The 21,346-nt window shown below is 56.1% G+C and overlaps 1 protein-coding gene across 7 annotated transcripts; it reads right to left on the bottom strand.

Moving 5' to 3' along the window:
* Window positions 1-5,219: 5,219 nt before the first annotated feature.
* SHD (Src homology 2 domain containing transforming protein D) lies at window positions 5,220-16,280 on the bottom strand (the record flags this gene model as incomplete). 7 transcript variants are annotated; one of them, XM_079114025.1, is made up of 7 exons in its annotated part: window positions 15,648-16,280; window positions 15,154-15,461; window positions 14,127-14,232; window positions 13,864-14,052; window positions 12,340-12,463; window positions 11,443-11,562; window positions 5,220-5,682 (listed from the first exon to the last, which is right to left on the bottom strand). In XM_079114025.1, exons 2-7 carry the CDS (start codon window positions 15,430-15,432, stop codon window positions 5,592-5,594), a joined length of 909 nt encoding a protein of 302 aa, XP_078970151.1. In that variant the 5' UTR covers window positions 15,433-15,461; window positions 15,648-16,280. The 7 variants fall into 7 exon arrangements, with proteins under 7 accessions (XP_078970151.1, XP_078970152.1, XP_078970150.1 ...); XM_079114026.1 differs by having other exon boundaries at window positions 5,671-5,806; XM_079114024.1 differs by lacking the exon at window positions 5,220-5,682 and adding an exon at window positions 9,635-9,821 and having other exon boundaries at window positions 13,864-14,007; window positions 15,648-16,273.
* Between the last annotated feature and the right edge of the window lie 5,066 nt (window positions 16,281-21,346).

The raw sequence follows: 21,346 nt of genomic DNA, 5'->3' as shown, positions 1-21,346 counted from the left end.
GGCTTGGGGACATTCCCGTTTGAAATGTCCCTCCTCTCCATAACGGAAACAAACCCCTTCTGTGGCCTGAGGTACATTCCGTTTTCCTCCTGTTTCACCCGGGAAGCGAACTCCTCTTAGGGCTGAGACCAGCGCTTCAGCCTTTTTCTCGTCTCTACGCTCTTTTTCCTTCTTTTCCTCTACATCTCGATTATAAAAAACGGAAGTTGCAAGTCGGAGGATATCATCTAAGGATTGATCAGGGCCATGTGCCAATTTCTGTAATTTCCTCCGAATGTCTGGGGCTGACTGAATGATAAATTTGTCCTTTAAAAGTAAATGGCCCTCTGTGGATTCAGGATCCACGGTGGTGTGTTTTCTCATTGCCTCCCTGAGTTTCTCCATAAAAATAGCTGGGCTTTCCTCGGGACCTTGTATAATTTCAGAAACCTTGGAATAGTTAATAGGCTTCTGTTTGATTCTCCTAAGGGCCTCGAGGACTAACATTTGGAAGTGTCTGATCTTCCAAGCGTCCTGTTCATCGTTTGGATCCCAGTCGGGATCATTTCTTGGAACTGCCTGTGCTCCCGATGGATAGTTGGGTTTGGATCTAGTTTGGGCTCCTGGGGCATGAGCAAGGTGTAGGTCATCCCCAAATTGTTCAGCTGCTTTTAGAGTGGCTTCCTTCTCATTGGAGGTTAAAGTCTGGTTAAGTAACAGGATAATATCCTTCCAGGTGAGGTCAAACACCTGGCATAGGTTTTGAAACACCTCAATATATTTATCTGGATCTTCTGAAAATTTCCCTAGGTCTGTTTTTATCTGTCTTAGGTCTTGGAGGGAGAAAGGGTTGTATACTTTAATTGGTCCAAATTCTCCTCCTGGCATCTCCTGGAGAGGTAGTATATTTGATCTGTCCACTGGGGCAGATGGAGAAGGACCACGGTATGGAGGACAGGAGGCCTGCTGATGGACACTAGCAGAAAATTTCTTTCCCTCAGTAGGTGACTCTTTAAGGTTTTCTTCCTTTCTGGTAGTGGTTATGGCTGAGTCTATTTTACATTGTTGGCATAATTTGGGATCTTCCCTTAGAATAAAGAAGATTTGAACATAAGGTACCTCACACCATTTTCCTTCCCTTTTGCAAAATTTATCAAGCTGTAAAATGGTATTAAAATTTATACTTCCCTCTGGCGGCCAAGATTCTCCATCAGAGAGTTTGTATTGAGGCCAGGCCTGGCGGCAGAAGAAAATGAGGCGCTTTTTCTTGAGTGTCTGTGGGTCAAATTTGTCCCAGTTTTTCAGTATGCAGGCTAGTGGTGAACCTGGCAATACTGTTGAGAGTGAAGCTCCCATCTAAGTGGAAGAAAAGAAAAATAGACCTCAGGCGCCCGCGCCGGAGACCATATTTAGGGACGTCTCCCTAAGTTTGAGCTTCAATACGGTCCAGAAAACCCGTCTCTCGCTACTTGGCTTTGCCAAAGTGATTTCTGGCCTTCTTTGGCAAAGTGCTAGGGTTCTAGTTTGCCCTGTGCTAGAGACCCTTGGAGGATTCAGACTTAAGGGCATTACTGCTTTCCTCCCTGCCACTATGAATTCCTAATTAAGAGGGACCCACAACAAAAGAATTGCACATCTTACTGCCTATTTTGTAGACTAAAGGAATCTCCAAAGGGTGAGGGGGACACCTATTGATTGTTAGACAGATAATACCCTGTTCCCTGAGGGATTCAAGGGAGGCCTCGAATTAAAATATACATCCTCCCTGCAGCTTAGAACACACTGAGCACCTTTAAGCACAGGAAAACTTTAAACACACTAGCAAAGGCTAAATATGCAAACAAAGATAACCTAAGCATTTTCTACATAATTTTCTTATGTCTTTCTCTTAATCCTACCATCTGAATGTTTAATGTCTGATCGGCGAGTGAAAGGGAAACATCCAGGAGGGAATGGATGTGTGTGGTGTGGTGCACGGCCCATACGGAGGCAAATGTAATTGGCGCTTTCCCTCAGTGCCATTTGTCTACCGATCGCCTTGGATACCCCTTAGGGCTGTCGGGAGGGGGAGTCCGGAGAAGGAACCTTTGGGGTTCACCCAAGAGTAGCCCGGGCCGAGAACCCCGCAGTTGTTCCAACCCTTCCTCCGCCTCCACGCATCCTGGGCAGATCAGGACTAGGGACACTGTGTACTGGCGGCAATTGCGCTCCGGGCCTGGACAGAAAAGTAGGAAACGGCTTCAGCAGAGCCCCAACATGCCTGCAGAACAGGTGATTGGAAACTTGCCTGGGCCGGGAAACCTTTCACCCGAGTCTTAAGAATGGCGGCTGCACTAACTGCATTTAAGTAGCCGACGGGTGCCCATTTTGCCCTCCAGAAAGAAACAGAAAGATGCACCTCGGACAGATTGAGGTGCACGAAGAGAAAGGCTTACTTACCTCGGCGTAGATCTCGGTGGGACCTCCAAATCTGATACCGCTCTTTACCGGTGACGAGTCCTGCTTCCTCAGGTGTTGAAGTATAACGCCGGAGAAGCACGCCGAGGCAAATGTAGAGTGGAAATGCAGCTTTATTAAAGAAAAGTAAAAGCAGACTTCTCCCGGGTGGAAGAAGGGGACCCAAAGGCGGAATCCGTGGGATGAGCAAATCCTGTCCTTTTTATGGGTTTTATTCTCCCATTCTCTCCCCTTATCTCTTTCCTTCCTGCCTACAGGTTAGGCCTGGTTTTGCAGGTGAGAAGCGGATGGGGCAGGGGAGGGTCAAAGTGACTCAGGCAGGTAAGGGCCCAGGGGGCATTAATCAGCATCTTCTTGCCTGCAGTCTCTGACAAGGGCAGGTAAATTTGGTTATCAATGGGTTCTGCAGGTCCTTGACATTCCATTCTCCCACAGCAGTCTCCAACTTCCAGAGGCAGATGGTTTTATGGCCTCCATTTTCTCGATCTGACCCGATTCCCTATTTCTACACTAACTGCCTGTCCCCAATTCTGGCTTCAGCGGCACGCGGGTGTCCCAGGTTCACCCCAGCAGCGCAGAGGGAGGAGAGAGGCCAAGTCCTGACCCCAGAGCCTGCCGGGGTCTCCTCCTCACCAAGCCAGGGCCTGGGCTCCCGGGCGGCCCCCACGGTCTCCTGTCGGGCAGCCTCTGCAAATGAGTGCCTGTGTGGCGAGGGAGGGACCGTCCCTGAGAGATGAGGGCACCATGACTGGGGTGCAAAGCAGCTCTGCCAGACCTTCCTGGGAAACCGCCGCAGGACCAGCCAGGGTGCCCTACGAGGACCCCACTGACGGTGGCAGCTGGTGACGGTCAGCGGATGGGGCAGTGTCAGGCTGGCAGCTGAACGTGGCCGTGGAGGGCAGGACCTGCCAGTGAGCTGAGATTCCAGTGGCTCCCGCCCCGGCCGCCTCCCTAGGCCCTGGCTTGGATCCAGCCTCCTGCTTGGTTCTCCTGTTGTTGTGGCTCTGAGGGGTTGTACCGGGGCGCTCCACCACCGAGCCACAACCCCAGCCCTTTCTGAAATTTTTAGTTTGAGACAGGGTCTCGCCAAGTTGCTGAGAGTCTCACTAAGTTGGTGAGGCTGGCCTCAAATTTGCGATCCTCCTATCTCAGCCTCCTGAGTTGCTGGGATTGTAGATGTGCGCCTGGCTTCCCTGGTTTCTTTTGATTTATTCACTTGGACTGTTTCTTAAACTTCCATCATGCCCAGCTACCTTAACTTTTGCCAAGTTCATCTGTTACCATTATTTATCTAACAGCATTAGGTGATCTTGTGAAAACATGAATTGGACCAGGCCCAGTGTGCACACCCGGCATGGCAGGGCCTCGAGGGGACGTCACTCAGTGGCAGGGGCTTGCCTAGGATGTGCAAGGCCAGGGCTCCACCCCAGCACTGCAAAGACCAGCGCCCAAACAAAACCAAACCCTTTTTGTGTGTTTTTTTTTTTTTTGAGCGGCCTGGGATTCGAACCGCGGTCCTTCCGCATGCTAGGCCAATGCTCTCCGACAGGAGCTATTTCTTCAGCTCCAAAAACCAAACCCTTGACTTGGACTCCGCCTCCCTGTTCCCAACTGCCCCTCCCCGCTTCCCCGCGGCCTGCTGGCCTCTGGTCTCCCCCCTGCTCCTCCTCTGCTCACTCTGCTCCCGCCGCCCAGGCCTCCTTACTGCTCCTGCAACATGCCAGGCTTGGTCCTGCCCCAGGCCCTTTGCATGGCTGTGCCTTCTGCTCTTCCTTCCTGAACGGCTACTTCTTGCTGTCCAGATCGCTGCTCAAGGCCCCCACCTCAGAGAGGACTATCCTGACACCCTCGGAAGCCGACCCCCTGTCGTGCTTGGCTGCCCTCCCCAGTCCCCTTCCTCCCTCGCCATTCTGGTTTCATGGCTTTCTGCCTCTCACCCCGACTCCGAGTTCCCAGAGGGCAGGGTGTTCATCCCCGTGCTGTCTGCATCTACCACGCCCCACCTAGGGCTGGACGTATTGGTGTGGCCGAGAGCTAGACATGTCCTAGAGTCCATTCCAGCATCCTGCAGGAGTTGACCTGACAGGCCCATTTCACAGATTATAGCCAGGAGGATTCACAGGCTCCAAACCTCCCAGGCTCTCTAGGGTTGAATGGGGCGTGTGTGCAGGCTGCACGCTGATAGAGGGCTGGGCTCTCTCCTTGGTGCTGCAGGGAGCCACAGCCAAGGCCCAAGTCGCTGCAGGTCAGCCAGGCAGGGAGGTGGCCCTGTCTGGCTAGGTGACCCAGGTCAGGGTCTGGGAACAGCTCTGTGTACAGTGGACAAGGACAGGGATATCTTGTGCCAGCTGTTGGTTACCAGCTTGGGGACCTAACCCTGAGATTGGACCACGTGAGTTTCAAGGGCAGCAAGGTCTATGTGCAGGCAACCGCGAGGCCCCTGGGTTGGCCGAGGCAGAGGCCGCTCGCACAGCTCCTGGTAGACCCAGGTAGAGACGTGGAGACCCCTGATCTCAAACCCCCAGAAACATCAGCCCGAGCCAGGCGGGAAGCCCTGTGAAGGGGAGGACCACCAGCTCAGGGAGCCCAGTGTCCAGAACTCCTGGGCCAGGTCCTGGCTCACCACCTGTCCAGGGTCACGCGGTGAATTGTTTCTGCTTGTGGCCACATGACCTCTGTGGCGACTGCTGCGAACACCAGGCAACACGTAAATGCCAGGCAGTGCATGAATGATTGGATGTGACTGGGTTTCAATAACACTTTATTTTAAAAACGCAGCCGGTAAGCTGAATTTGGCCCACACTTGGAGTTTCTGATTCCTGTTCAGAACATCACAATTGTAAAGACTTGAAAACATACAATTCTGGAGTTTTGATCAAAATAATTCTAGAATCCTTTTAAAAAGTATTGTTAAAATATATTCCACCTACGGAGAAATGAGCGTGTCCAGAGCATGCAGCCGCCCAGCTGGAAATCACAAATTCTGGACCCTCGTAGGCCCCCATGGGCCCTAAGACCTGCCACCCCAGCCCCGGCACTGTCCTGACTGCTCACAGCGCAGACCTGTTCTGCTGGGGTGTATTTCACTTAAACGCATCCGTGGAGTGTGTCCTCTTGTGTCTAGCTTTTTTCACTCAACGGGACTTCTGAGGCATTCAGCTGTAGTGATACACAGAGGACTGGCTCCATTTTCTTGACTGTAGAGTATTCCCCACAAGTGACCACATTATCATGGAACCCAATTTCCTGTTGATGGGCATTTGAGCAGCTTCTAGCTTCTGGCTATTATGAGTAGGGCCGCTTGTCTTTTGCTGTAGACATTTCTATACCTATTCCAGAATCTCCAACCACATAATAGAATCTTGCAGTTCTAGAATCATAGGGACAAAAAAAATCTAGGCACTTGGATTTAAAGCATGTATTGTCTCTAAGGAGGTGAATCTTGGTTCTTACAGCAAAACCAGATTTTCCTTTTTAAAAACTTTTTTGTGTAGCTCAGGGACAGAGCACTTGCCTTGCCTGTGTGGGCACTGGGCTTAATCCTCAGCACCACACAGAAATAAACACATAAAATAAAGGCATGTTGTCCATCTACAACTACAAAAGAATTTTTTTTAAATTTTTGTGATTTTGGGGGTGGACCCCAGCCCTCTTGCATGCAAGGCAGGTGCTCTGCCACTGATTCACATCCCCAGCCCTTTTTGGTATTTTATTTAGAGACAGCATCTCACTGAGTTGCTTAGGGCCTCACTAAGTTGCTGAGGCTGGCTTTGAACTTGCCATCCTCTGGCCTCAGCCTCCCGAGCCGCTAGGATGACAGGAAGCACCGTTGTGCCCGCTCTGCATGTTCTCTTTTTCCATGGAAAGCTTAGATCCACAAGTAGATTTATAGGGTACCCGAGAACATTAAAACGCCATGAATGAACAAGTCAAGATTTCAAAAAGATCTAAAGCATCTCCCTTTCATTATTACTAATGAAAATAAGAGTGAAGAACCCCCAGATAAAGAACTGGAGGATTCTAGAAACTTAGAACAGCAGTACCTTAAGTATCAGACTCTTAGCAGTGTACAGTCATGGAGTGCAACAGCACAGAGAATTCTAGAATCTAGAATTGGACCCCATCAACTCTCAGAGCTGGAAGAAATTTTCCAGATCAGCAGAGCCAGCTGATCCCATTTACAGTCGAGAAGGCTGAGGCCCAGAGAGAGCCAAGATGTGCCCAGGGACCTTTGAAAACAGGGCCCAGTTGGCCCTGAGCCAGCTCATGCATCCCCACTCTGCCATGAGACTGCCTCTGGGGACAAGCCCCTGCAGGCCCGGCCCAGCCCTCACCTCCTGGCTCCTGCCCTCTGGGGCTGCACCAGCCTCGGGCCCGTGTCAGCACCCACCCGGCAGAACGGGAGCTTCTGGCTCGGGCCCCAGGAGAAGCCCTTTCTGCTCCAGCTGGCCAGGGCGCGTGCCTGCCACGGGGTGGTGTGTTGGGCCCCTCCACTGTCAAGGGGGCTGATTAGCAGTTACAGAGGCGAGTCACAGGCTGTGCCTTGGCAGCTGCAAGGGACCCATCCAGCTCCACACAGCTGGCTTCTCCATCTGGGAACAAAGGCTTGGCAGCCTCCAGGGACCACCTGCCAGCCTCAGAACCTGCAAGATGAGCAGGCCGGGGGTGCTGGACCTTTTCTTGGTCACAGCCTCCAGAACTTTTGACTGGGATTTATGTCAATTATAATGACCTGGATTCAAAACCCTACTTTTTACATTGACATGTTGTGTGATCTTGGACAAGTAACTTGATATCTCTGTGCCTGTTCCCTCGGCTGTCAAAATACAGCCAATCTTGCATTCCTAGCTGGATTGAGTGAAAATAGAGTGGTTGCATCTAAAGTGCTTAGTATAGGGTCTGGGGCATAGTAGGTGATCAATAAACATAAGATATTCTTAGGGGGCTGGGGAGATAGCTCAGTTGGTAGAGTGCTTGCCTTGTAAGCACAAGGCCCTGGGTTCAATCTCCAGCACCCCTCCCACAAAAAAATCCTGAAAATCAAGATATTTTTATCATGATTATGATGCTTATTCAGCAAGACAAATATTCTGATTAGTGTAAACATGTTTTTCTCTGAAACAGGGAATCGGGGGACAGAAGTGAGCAAGGCCTTTGTTCAAAGCTGGTCTCTGGTGCTACCTGGGTATGGGATCCCTGGCAAGTGATTTAGGCACTCTGAGTCTCAGTTTCCCCAGCTGTAAAATGGGTTTGGCACAGAGTAGCAACTCAAAAACAGGAGCCATGAGTGATGGATGTCAAGAGAGAGTGAGGAAGGACGGTGAGGGTGGGGGCACAGGGTGAGGGGGTGGAGCTCGCCATGGAGACCCAAGCCTGTCATGTGTTTGTGTTGACCGGCTCATATGAGGGTGGTGGAGCTCATGATGTCCCCCAGTATTCAGTTATTCCACGGTGACCCAATGAGATAGGAAAGATTAGCCTGAACTTTCAGAAGAGGAAGCTGAGGTTCCCAGTGAACACCTGCCTGAATTCAGTCCCACATGGGGTGACCTCTAACCCTGGAGGGTATGGGAGGGCTTCCTCCCTGCAGATGGTCCCTGCTTCCCTGGAGAGCCCCGCCCCCGAGCCCACCCCAGTGCTCCATGCTCTCCCCCAGGATCTCCTCTCTGGCTGCTGCTGGCAGGGGTCTGGCCGTGACCCTGGTGGCCAGGGGCGCGGTGGCCGGGTCACAGGAGCTGCAGCTCATCGCCCACCCAGCCCTGCGCAGGGAGGGAGGGCGGCCGTGGGCTGGTGGGAGGGTGAAGGCTGGCGTGCACCCGCGTCCTCCAAACAGAGACGGGGCTCCAGAGGTAGGCCATGAGGGCCAGCCTCCCCTCAGTGACTGTCACCTGGATTTGTGTCACCTCCCCCTGGGAAGTTCATTCTATTGCGATGTACTGTCGGCCCCCTGGGAGACCCAAGGAGATGGAGGCCTGGCCAGGAGCAGAGAAGGTCACCGGCTCTGCGCAACCTCAGTGCCTGCCAACCGGCAGCTGAGTCAGGCCCCCACCCTTGCCGCAGCCCATCTCGAGATGGGCCGACCACGCATCTCGGCCGTCAGGGTCTCCTGGCCCAGGCCCCTCTAGGAAGCCCCCGCCAAGAGGGTTCCCGGCAGTCAGAAGAAAAGGAGACCCCTGGAGACCCAAAGGGGACCTGCCAGTGACCACAGGAGCAAGGGCTGCTTGCACGGGAGGGGCCGCCCAGGAGCCTTCCTCAGGGGCGCAGGAGGAGGCCGCCCGGGGCCCCCTGACGTTCAGTAAAGGGTTTTGAAGGAAGCAAAGCGAGAGCTCATGGGCATCCGGGGGTGCTGAGAACACCTGAGTGGTCATCTGGGCGTCCCAGCGCCCCGGGCATGGCTGCAGACATGTGGCAAGGGCTATGACAACTCTCACATGCTCGTAGGGACATGTCCAAGAAGCAGGGAGGTGACGCTCAGCCTGCGAGCAGTGTCCAGCGCTGCAAGACCCCTCTCTGCCCTCCTGGTCTCTTCCCCTCCACAGGTAGGCCTGGAGGGCAGAGGCCAGGTCAGAAGCTCCTGGTGTTTACCAGCCTGCAGGTCTCCAGCCTGAGGTCACCTTGAAGTGACACCAGCTGTGCCTGGCTCCCCTCCCCCACTCCTGCTGTTTCCATGGGGACAGATGTCCTTTGGAAGAGCCGCCTGGCTGTGCGGATGAGGAGGAGCCCGGCCACTCTCCGCCTTTCTCCCTGCAGGGTCCTTCCCCACCCCTGGCCTCGCCCTGGTCTGTCTCCAGCTGCGTCTGAGACCCAGGTTCCAGCCCCAGCTTGGACCCCAAGACAAAGAGCGGGGAGGCTCTTGCCCCACCCCCAGAGCTCTCCTTCCCCCCCTCCAAGGGGCCAGTGCCTCTGCATGGCGCTGGGACATTCCCCACAGCTCAGGGACACCCACGGGACCATTTCAGGCTGGAAGGGCCGCCCCGGCTCACTGGCTGTGATCCCCATTTCCCTGCAGCCCAGAAAGGACACTGGAGAAAGACAGAAACTGGTTTATTGCCAGGCCAGGGCGGGCTTTCAGACAGCCTGGGCCCTGGAGGCCATTCTGAGGAGACTCGGCGTGGTCAGGGAGGGCGTCTGTGCGCCCCTTCCCCAGGCCTGAAAGACCGCCGTCAGTGGCCAGGAGGTGGGCCCTTTCTGTGCCCCATCAAGGGTTCGGCACGGTGACCGGGTACAGCAGAGCCAGGTGCTCGGCTCCCTGCACGGGCAGCGGGCGAGCGCTGTAATGCAGGACCAGCTCGGGCACGCTGGCGAAGGGGCCGCTGCGCTGCCCCAGCACGACCTGGTTCTCTCGGGTGCGGGTGAACTTCAGGTGCAGGAAGCCCTGGCTGCTCCTGGGTCAGGGGACAAAGGTGGCCCTGAGCTCCCCAGACCCACCCACACTCCCATTGTCCCCTGGACCACCTGTCACGGTTGGCAGACCTGGAGTCTGCGCCCCAGACATCTCTGGCAAGCAGTGGTCTGGGGCCCAGCATCAGCATGCTCCCAAGGCAGGGCGGCCTTTGCAGGCTCATCCCGGTAAAAGTCCACGGGCGTGTTGAGGTCCTCCTGGAGGGGGCACTGGTTTGCAGACCCGTGCTCACCTCTCCGCAGGAGCTGGGAGGATCAGGTGCACTCTGCTGGACTTGACTTTCCTCTCCCCTCTAAGCCCTGTCCTGAGTGGAACTTGCCAGAAGTCCTGGTGCCATGGCAGGAGGTGTCCAAGACACATTCACACGACAGTGTGGCTCAGGGATTTGCTCCAGCTCAGCTAGAGTCACCGTCTCAGAGAGCCTCAGTCCCCCCTCTGACTTCCTAAGGTCTCACTTGGCTCCCAGCCCTTATCTCAGAGATGGTCTTTATTTCTGGCACAGCCAGAGTCTGAGCACCTAGGAAAGGGCCAGGAACACAGGAGGTGCTCAATTAATGTCATGCAATGAAGGGACCAACCCTAACGGTGGGGGGCTCCCAGGACCCCTCTTGGCTCACTCCTAGCACCCCTACACCTAGTCCATTCTCCCTGCAGACCCTCCAATTCCTCCACCTGCCCCCTCCTGGGTGGCACAGTCAGGCTGAGGGTTGCAAAGCCCTGGAGCTGAGTCACTTTATCAGAACCACAGTGGCTGAGCACCTCTGCTTCCCGGGCTCTGTTCTCAACACTTGTTGGTTTGTTTGTTTTGGTACCAGGGATTGAACTCAGGGGCACTGGACCACTGGGCCACATCCCCAGTCCTGGTTTGTGCTTTACTTAGAGACAGGGTCTCGCTGAGTGGCTTAGTGCCTTGTTGTTGCCAAGGCTGGCTTTGAACTCCAGAGCCTCCTGCCTCAGCCTCCAGAGTCACTGGGGTCACAGGCGTGGCCGCTGCACCTGGCTTTTTTAAAATTTATCATCACAGTGCCACCATGATGTCGACACTTGTTCTTGTTTTATAGACGAAACTCAGGCCCAGATGGATTGAGTAATTCAGCTTAGGCTGCATAGCTGGAAAGTGGCAGTCAGGATTCGAATCTGTCTCTAAAGGCAGACAGATTTTGTCCTCTTTGATCTTGCTCCCAGACACCTCGTAGGATCTTGGGAGCATTTTATAGTTAGACACATTTAGAATCTTAAGGACAGAAAATGCCTCACTGGCCCACTCTGAGACTGTGGTGTGAAATGGACAAATAGATGAACTTCAACTTTCTTTTTCTTCTTTTTTCTTTTTTCATAGTGTGGATTGAAACCAGGGTCCCTTTACCACTGAGCCGCATCCCCAGCTCTTTTCTGTATTTTATTTAGAGTCAGGGTCTCCCTGAGTTGCTTAGCACTTCACTGAATTGCTGAGGGTGGCTTTGAACTCGGGATCCTCCTGCCTGAGCCTCCTGCTGTGATGACAGGCATGGCCACTGGCACCCGACCATTCAGCTTGCTCCCACCTTATGAACCCCGGAGTGTGAAGCCTGTGGTCGTAACACTCTGTGAGGCTGGGGTCTCACCTGAGGGACAGGGAGCAGTCCTGGGGGCTGGTCTCACTGAGCCGAACGAGGTAGCTGCCTTCCTTGCAGAGTGACAGGAGGTTCTCAGCATCCACGCGGCTCAGCGGTCCGTGAAACCACCTGCAGGTGGGGGCAGATGTCTCCTGAAGGGCCGCTGTCCCTGACACACCCTGGGGGCAGCTCCGCCCCAGCAGGTGCCAGGTCTTGTGACATCGGGAAAGCAAGCAAGGAAATTCCCGCAGGTTCTTCACTGGCAGGTTTGCCGTGGGCGGCGCTGGGGCTGGGTCAGTGGCATGGGCACCTGGGCTTCTCCCTCTCCTCAGGCACTCCAGGCAGGCACTGTACCTGCACTACACCCCCAGAGCCTCAAGAGGCTGAGGCAGGAGGATCGAGAGTTCAAAACCAGCCTCAGCAACAGCGAGGTGCTAAGCGACTCAGTGAGACCCCGTCTCTAAATAAAATACAAAACAGGGCTGCTGGGGATGTGGCTCAGTGGTCGAGTGCCCCCGAGTTCCATCCCTGGTACCCCCAGCTCCCCCAAAAGAAATTAATGAAGTTATCGAATGAATTCAAGTTCTTCCCAATTCCAGGGTCCCAAGTAGGAAGACAAGAAAACTTCTGCCTGCAGGTGCAGTGGCCCACGCCTGTAATGCAAGCAACTCGGAGGCCAGGCAGGAAGGTCACAAGTTCAAAGCCCACCTTCACAACTTGGCAAGACCCTGTCTCAGCATTTAAAAGACGAGGGCTACAGGAGGGGAAACCGGAGATGTAGCACAGTGATAGAGCCCCACTGGTTCAATCCACAGTACCAAGAATAATAATAAATAAATTTTAAAAGGAAAACTTTAGTCCGGTAAGTGGGGACCTACTGATGGTTCCTTCAACTTCCCCACTCACGGCTGTTTCTCCAGGGGCAGAGCGGGATCCACACGCTCTGCGGGCTGGGGGCTTCTGGGTGGGGGTCTTCGGAGCTCCTTGGCTGAGCCTGGGGTCCTTTCCCACTCTGGACTGTCAAACTGTACTGGAAGGGAAGTGTTAGAGATGAAGGGTTAAGTTCAGTCTACCTCACGGGGGCGGGGCAGAGTCAAGCCAATGGAATTTCACAAGGGAGGCGGTGCCACTTTGGAGCAACCTATCAGAGCTCAGAAAAGGAGGAGCTTGGCTAAAGAAGGAAAGGATTGGCACAGGAGCAACCAATTAGCTTTCAGAAGGAAGGGCTGCGGTCATTCATAAAGCTGGGGACAGGGAAGGGGCGGGGCAGTAGCAGAAGCCTCAAATCCCAGAGCGGCTATGATTATAGAAAGGATGGATTGGAAATTCCCGGCTACCCACACCTGGTCCTGAGTTCCCTTGGGGTTCTGTCCCAGTTCGGGTCAAGTCTTAAAACTGGAGGTATCCGCAATATAAATACAGGTAGATCAAAGCAGTGAGTCCCAAACAGCCACCCAGTCATACAACTTTTAGGGCAAGGTCATGTAGGCAGGAATCTTCCCTGCCTGAGTTGTTTTATTTCGTAGTAGTACGAGTAGTAGTAGTAGGGATTGAACCCAGTCCTTTTCATTATTATTCTTTTTTACTTTGAGACAGGTTCTTGCCAATTTGCTGAGGATGGTCTCAAACTTACCATTCTCCTGCCTCTTGAGTCCACACCCAGCCGGAGTTATTTTATTTCCTTATTTAGGTGCCAGGGATCGAACCCAGGGCACTTAACCACTGAGCCCTTTTTATTTTTATTTTGAGACAGGGTCTAAGTTGCTCAGGGTCTTGCTAAACTGCTGAGGCTGGCTATGAACTTGAGATCAGCCTTCCAAGCTGCTGGGATTACAGGCATGTGTCACTGTGCCTGACCTGAGTTACTTTATTTTTTAAATCTGATCTTATTGTTCCTCTTTTTATAGAAGAGGAAACTTAGGTTCAGAGCTCAGTCAAATTCACTCAATTCAGCTAGGTATTGACCCCAAGTCTTCCTGGCTGACAACAACTAAGCAATCCTGCCCTTCCTGTCTAACAGCTCTTGTGTCACTGAGCCCTTGCCAGCATTCAGTTTACGAGAATCCTGTTCAGCAGGTACTATGATGATCTTCGTTTTACAGGTAAGAAACGGAGACTCAGTGACTTGTCCAAGTAAGTGACATAAACCCAGGTCTAGGGTGGCACTAAAGCCACATTCTTTTCCCTGCACTGTGCTGAGCAGAATAAGTTAAGTTTCATTTCACAAAGCCTTTCAGTTTCCAAAGAATATGCAGGTTTTCCTAGGGAGAAGAACCTGTGACTACCAGTCATTCACACTTTAGTGAGATTCTATGAACTTCTCCATGGCAGGTGATTGGGCTCTCCTCTGTAAATTGAAGCAGGGATGTGACTAGATGCACAAATGAAGGATGGGGCATTCAGAGGTCAGGACTTGGCTCAGAGAAGCACCTGCAAAAGCTCTGGAGATGTGGTCTTTCTTCCACTCCCAAGGCTGGTCATACTCATCTGCAGGACGGTCATCCTCCTGGGGCAGCCGACTCTGCCGAGGCCTCTGAGCAAAAGGCAGCCCGTCCGCTGGCTCTTGGTCCTGCTCTTCATAGGGGGTATCATACAGCTGTACCGCCCTACAGGGCAGTTCTGGGAGGCCAAGGACACGGGTCAGCCCCTACTGCCATACGGGACCTGACACCTCCCCTGCCCTGCTCACTCACCACTGACAACCCGCTGGGCGTCGAACGGCTCCATGTAGCCATCATCTGGGGGCGGCAGGTGGGGCTGGGCATCAAAGGGGTCTGAATACTCAGTGTCAACGTCCGGCTGGAAAAGAGGGAGGAGAGAGCCAGGGAGACCCAGCCTAGCTCCCACAGCCCAGCTGGGTGACGTCACGAACCCCAGCTTGCCTGGCCGGCTTTCTCCTGGATACGCTGATTCCTTCCAACACAAACACCTGCCTCCCTCCGTCCAAAACTTTCAACGTGTAGTAGGCGCCAGCCCTCTATAAACGCTCTACATGTGTTCATTTGCAAGAGCAACACTCAGTAAGCACACAATCCCCATTTTACAGGTGAGGAAACCAAGGCACAGAGAGGGAGAGGGCAAGTGACTTGGGCAGGGTCACACGGCTGGTGAGTGTGAGGTAGTTAGATCCCAGGGCTCTGATTTCCCGGCGTTCCCTCCTCCCTTTATCTTCCCCTGCTCTCCGCCACCAGCCAGGAGAGCTTTGGTGAGTCATTGTCTGCTGAGGCTGTGGGTTGGCCCCCCAATCCTCTTAACTATATTGAAAAGAAGGCTGGGCCCTGGAGACAGCTCTAGGTTTGAATCTTAACATGCTAGCGCCTTTGACCTTGGGCAGGCGAGTCACTTCTCTCCTGCCAGCCTCAACTTCCATTTCGGTAAAATGGGAATCAAGTAGGAGGGGCAGGGCATGTCTCAGGAGCCCTTGCTGGGGTCTGTCTTCAAAGCTAGGGCCGTTGCCAGGAGGAAAGCTCAAAGGAGGGGATTCTGGGCCGGGGGCAGGAAGACCAGGCAGGGCTGGCGGTCTCCGGCCTGGAGGACAGCCAGCACCCTGTATCTAAAAGAGGCCTCAAACTCTGTGGGCAGGTGGGGAGCGGGAAGTATTTGGTGCCCCGCCCACGCCTGGATCGTGCAGCAACCACGCTCTCGCGATCTGGGGAGCAGAGCCTGCCCGCGCACCCAGCGTCCCGCACCCTGCGTCCCCAGAGCTGCCCAGGCACGCACCTCCTCGCCCGGGTTGTCCAGCAAGGCTTTGGCTCTGGCCATGTCTGCGGCCTCCACCTTGATGAGCCGGTGCTTGGGAGAGTGGAACTTGGAGTCTCCTGGGCTCGCAGGGTCCGGCTCTGGGCGGCTATCCGAGTCCTCATAGGGGTCTTCGAAGTCCAGATTCTTCTGCACCCTGTAGGCCCTCAGGATATCGCTCTCCGTGTAGTCCGGGGTGGGCGGCTGCGGAGGGGGTCTCCGGCTACCAAAGCTCAGGTAGTCCCGAAGCCACTTGGCCATTTGGGCGCGTATCACCCCAAACCTGGCTGCTGTAATAGGACGACCCACATACCCTGTTCTGAGTCCGGTCCTCAGAGGGGAGGATGAGAGGAAGGAAAGGAGAAGGAGGGGAGAGATCAGGTGTGCCCTTCGGCTGGGCTCAGCGTGGGTAAGGTAAAAGATGAGGTGAGAGAGGGAGAGAGAGGAGGAGACGGAAGAGGGAGGAGGAAGCCCACCTTAGCCGGGCTCTCGAAGGACCACAGGGTAAGGGGCGCCCCGCAAGTCCCTGAACGCCGCGCGCCGGGTCGTCGGACCAGGGCGAGGGGCATCGGCGGAAAAGACCAGGCTTTGCGCGGGCAGTGCGGTCCGAGTGTGCGGCGCCGCCTCCCGGACGCTCTGGGATCCCCGGGATCCCCGCTTGGGCTCCGAGGTCCGGCTAAGCGCCGCTCGCGGACGCCCCCAGCCCTGCTCAGCCGGGACACCTGGGTTCTCAGCGCAGCTGGCCGGCTCCCCCAGGGCGCGGGCGCCGCGCGCGAAGTTGCGTGGCGGAGACGGTGACCCTGGCAGGGTGCATCCTTTGTTGCGCTCCTCTCCGCGCTGGGGGGAGCCCTAATCCCGGCCCCCGGCCGGCAGCCTCGATCCGGTCCCAGTCACCCGCACAAAGGGAAATAAAACCTCCTGCAATCCGCGTTCAAGCTTTCGGGGACTTTACGCGCCGCCGCCGGCGCGCCGCCGCGAGGTGGGACTTTGGGGAGGGGGCGCGCCGGCGGTCGCGCTGGTCCCTACCCGCGCGGGGCCGCGTCCTGGGCAGCCGCGCCAAGGCTTCCCCCGCCCTTCCCCTCCCCTGCGCTCCCCTCGGAGGTGACGGAGACCTTCAGCTGTTCCGGGAGGGAGGGGAGCTGCGGCTCGCCGAGGGAAGCGGGGCCGGGGGCGCGGGAGTCGCTGGACACTGACCCGGAGGCCCGAGATGGGCCGAGGCGAGAGAGGAGCGCGGGAGGTGAGCACGGCCCGGGGCTGACCCAGCTCGCCAGCGCGACGCAGCCAGGGAGGGCAGAGCGGGGGGACTGGCCGGGAAGGGGGGCTGGACTTGACCACCAGAAGGGGCGAGACTGACCAGGAGAGGGGATGAGAGTGACCACTATTGAGGGTCGAAATTGAACCGATGACCAGGAAACGGAGGGGGTGGAACCGTCGGAGAGGTCACTGGCTAAGACTGATGCTGGTGCAGCCGCGGGAAAGCTGGGGTAAGAGCGGGAGGACCTGGTCTCCCCCCCAAGAGGGCTGGTCTCCCTCCCTCCCCAGGGGGCCCCTTGCAGGGCGGGGGAGGGGTGGGGCAGCTGGTGGGGTAAGGGAGATGGTATCTGTGCCTGTCTGGTGGCCTCGCATCTGTCCCTTTGTGGCTTCCGGGGCGGGAGGCTGGAAGGGGGAAAGAGGCGAGAGGGGTCTGCCCGTCCCGGACGCTGTTTGGTGGCTGCAGCTGTCGGGGTGCGCGCACCGAGCGGCGGGGGGGCGCGAGACAAAACGGGGCGGCTGGCCCTCCACAAGGGGGAGCCGTATGCTCTCTCCTCAGGGGGGCTTGCTGGGCTCCCCTTAATAACTGGAGTGAGGGGATCGGGAAGACCGGGACCGGCTCCCCCAGGAGTACAGCTCCGAGGGGAGGGGCCAGGAGGAAGCCATCTGCACTGCCTGTGAGCTGTGCCCTGCAGGGCTCCGCCCAGGGCAGGGCCTTGGCTTCTAGTAGGAAACCCCAGAGAGCCACGAAAGGATTGCCAGAGGGAGGAGTTACTACCCAGGATCCTCTTTTACAGATGGGGAAACTGAGGCACGGGGAGGAGGTGGCCTGGCTCAGAGCTACCTAGGTTCCTTTGTGCCCGACCCTATCCTGTGGCCTGGCTTGGGCTGCCGAGGTCTCCGTGGGGAATGAGCTGTTCTCCCTTCCCTCCCCCATTAGCCCCTTTTTTAGATGGGGAAACAGGCCCAGAGCCAGTGGGGTCAAGGCCCCAAGGCGGCAGGCTCTGCGCACTTCCATTATCTGCCCTTCCCGCACCAGCTGTCCCAGCTGCACCTGTTGAGCTCCATCCTCCCCGCTGGAGCTCACTTACATGGTTGGCCGCCCCCTCCCACCCCACTCTCCCTGATCGGCGACTGGCAGCGTCCCCAGAGACCGCCAAGGAGCGTGGCGGGTAATTGTCCTGTTTTCTGTCAGCCGCAAGGCAATTCCTGGCTCAGGGATGAGCTGTTGACAGATCCCATCAAATCCAAGTCCCGTCTCTGTCAGATAAATAGGCAGCGTCTAAGGTATAAATATTTGAAAGGGGCCTTCTAATTACAGTCCGCGTCGGAATAGCAATTAGAGGCCCCGAGGCAGAATCAAACGGCATTTGACTTCCCTGCGCTTTTGAACTGGCTGCTGCTGGGGCGGCCCCCACCCCAAGGAGAGGAGCTGGGGAGGGGTGTTGGAGAGGGGCGGGAGGGGGCGGCCACCTCGCCACTCGCTGATGCCTGGTGCTGTGTGACCTTGAACGGGCACACAACCTCTTGGGCTTCGGCCTCCTGATCTGGAAGGGAGGGACCCAGGGAGGGAGGAGATGCGGGCAGTGGATAAAGGCGAGGAGGCGGGTGGGCTTGGGGTTTGGGGTTTCGGGCGGTGGGGACCTCCTTTCCCTTGGAGGTTGAGAGGCGCTGTGGAGGCCTCTCCGGGTGAGTGGGGCTCAGGGTTCCTACCTGGTTCTCCAGCACTCAGCTTCCTGAGGCTCAGGCCAGTACCTCCCTTGGGAGGTGCAGGGTCAGTTCTCATCTGGGACACGGGCGTTTAACAGTCAGCCTGTGAGCACTTGCTGCCAGCCTGGGGTGCTGCTCTGTGTTGAAATATAATCCACACACCCTACCAGACCCCTCCCCGGGGGCTGGGTGCAGCTCAGTGGTGGAGCACTTTCCTAGCCGCCTGCCCTGGACTCCATTCCCAGCGCCGCGCTACAGAATTCACGTGCACAACCCAGTGGGTTGGAGTGTGTTCTCCACGCTTTGTGACCATCTCCACTGCCTAGTCCAAAACATTCTCATTACCTCAAAAAGAACCCTATAACCATGGCCGGACCCCTCCCCTCCCCAGGCCCCGCGCCACACATCCGCTTCCTGTTCTGGACATTTCCTCAGGGGAGCCACACACTGTCCTGAGCACAAGGTGCTCCAGGTCCCTGTGGGCTGCGTGGAGTAGTTGCTTCAAGTGCACTTGGGCTGGAGGACCTCAGGAGGGCGCCAGAGGGGCTCCTGGCTCGGCCGGCCGGTCGGTACCCTGGTCTTGTTTCCCGGAGCAGCCTCCCTGGATCCTCCCTGGATCCTCCCTCCCTCCGTCCCTTCTTTCTTTTCTTTCTTCCCTTTCTCTTCTTCCTGCTGGGATGGAACCCAGGGTTCTGCATGTGCTAGGCAGGTAAGTGGGCGACAGTCAGCCTTCTTGTTTAATTTTGAGACAGCCTCCATAAATTGCCTGGGCTGGCCTTGAACTTGCCATCCTTTCCCTCGAGAATGGCTGGGATTACAGGATGGCCACCGCGCCGGCCCGACTTCCTCAACTCGCAGTCACGTGGCAGCTCGAGGTCTGGGCCTGAGAACCCACTGATGGGGGAGGCCGGGCGGGCCCTCGGAAGCAGCTGACCTAGTGGAGGCGTGCCCACCCTGCCTTCGGCCGCCGTCGGGTGGAGAAGCCAGGATCCTCTCCTCCGAAGCACCCAGGCTGATGCAGGAGGTGCAACCCCGTCCCCAAAGGCTCTGCTGTGCGGGAGGCGCAGTGGAGGGCGTAGATCCCGTCCCAGGTCCGTCCCAGGTCCGTCCCAGGTCGGTCCCAGGTCCACGCCTCACTCTCCACCAGCCAAGGAGCCCCACTCCGTAACGGTGCTCGTGCTCCGGAGGAGAGAGGCTGGGCTGGGCGGCCTCCCGAGGCCAGGGCTCAGATGGCCAGAGGGGCTCCGCGGGCGGGGCGCCCTCCACCCCACCCCGTGCTCTGCGCCAGCAGCCAGCGGCCCCAGGGGAGCTGATGGAGGAGATTTCCGATGAGGCCTGACAGCTCGAGGACAAGATGACAGCCACGGAGCTGGTGGGGAAGGGGCCCTGTCGGCGGGAGTGGGGGAGGGGCAGGACGGGGCTCCCAGGGAGGAGGGGCGCCGCACAAGCCCCGCCCCCAGCGCCCTGCTGTGCCTGTCCCTTGGCTCGCTCAGCCCGGGGAACCGCCATGAAGGGAACCTTGTCCCAGTGCTGCCAAAAGCTCGGTCCTTGTCCCCAAGGCCAATTCAATAAGGAGGACAGGGTTTTGAGAAAAAGGAAAAAGGAAATGTATTGCTTTGCTAGCAAAGGAGAAGCTGGGGCACTCAGTCCCATTGGCTGTGTTTCTGCCCCTCGGCAGGAAAAGGCCGCTTTTCAAGCTCTTCAGAGGCCACGTCCCGGCATGCCGCAGGGGGTCCCAGGGCGCCTGACGGTGTTAGCATTCGCTCCTTCACTTCCTGGGTCCTGCGCAGACCCCTCCTTCCTGTGGAGCACAGGGAGCTCATGGTAGCCATTCCTCACATCCCAGCCCTTTCTGGTTTTTTGAGACAGCCTCGCCAAGTTGCTGAGGCTGGCCTTGCACTTGCCATCCTCCTACCTCAGCCTCCCAAGTCACTGGGACTGCAGGCAAGTGCCACTGTACCTGGTCCCAATGTTTTCGTTGCTACTTGCAGGAGTTTCTACAGATATTTCTGTGGCTTCAAGCCAGGTACTTTGGGGGTGATGTGTCTCGCAGCACTGGATGATGGAATCGGAGACAGGCGGGCCAGGCAGTGAGCGCACTTGGAGGCCCCTGCACCCCAGTCCCATCTCACCACGGTCACCCTTGTCCAGGAAGCAATCATTTAATTTATATTTATTATGGTACCTAGTTCAATAAAAACACATTGTATAAATCATATTTTATAAACAATTATGTTTATTACATTTGTTATTAACCATATTGCATTTTATTAATATTTATTGTTTCTGCCTTATTTATTTGACTTGCAGTACTGGGGATGGAAGCCCGGGCCCCACACATCCTCACTGGATGCCGCCACAGTTCTCTATTGTACTTTGAGACAGGACCTCGCTGAGTTGCCCAGGTGGCCTGGGACTTGGCGTCTTCCTGCCTGGGCCTCCTCGGTGGCTGGGATGACAGGTGCACAGGTGCCCAGCTTGCCTTTGTGTACTACATCTGAATGCTTCATCTCTCACCACCGTCTCCCAAAAGTCACTACAGGGGGGCTGTTCACTGCTGCGGCCGGGGGCCCAGACCAGAACCTGGTATTCAGTAGGTGCTCAATAAACACATTTGAGCGGGTGGGTGGGCTCAAACCAGAAGGGAGGGAGTTTGTATAGACCGTTTAGCCCAAGGGCTGGCAAGTGGCAGGTCCTGCATGAACTCTGCTGCTGGAACTGCTCTCTGAACAAATCCTCCGCTTAACCTGGCCACCACCTTATGGCGGAGGGGCAGGGCTGGGCCTTGTCCTCAGGTGGCAACAGCTGGGGAGCTGCGGGAAGAGTGTGGGCCTAGGGACAGGGCTGGGTGTCTTCTTGTGAACCCCTGCCCCTGAGAACCGTGAGCTGGCTGACCCAACAGTAAAATATCTGTCGGTTTTCGGGGGACAGGGTCTCCATTGCAATTTCTCAACTCTGGCCCTGTGGCCCAACGCTGCCAGAAATGGTGAGCACACGAGTGGGCACATAGTGTGCCAGCAGTACTCTAAAAACAGGCTAAGGAGCCGGCACCAGGGCCACACCCATAATCCCAGCAGCTCGGGAGGCTGAGGCAGGAGGATCTGGAGTTCAAAGCCAGCCTCAGCAAATTAGTGAGGTGTTAAGCAACTCAGTGAGAAAAAAATGCAAAAAAAAAAAGAAAGAAAGAAAAGGGGCTGGGGATGTGGCTCAGTGG

This window comes from Sciurus vulgaris (assembly GCF_902686455.1).
Source record: "Sciurus vulgaris genome assembly, chromosome: 16".
NCBI lineage: Eukaryota > Metazoa > Chordata > Mammalia > Rodentia > Sciuridae > Sciurus > Sciurus vulgaris.
Note: the sequence above shows the minus strand (reverse complement) of the source record. Positions and strands in the feature narration are given on the sequence as shown.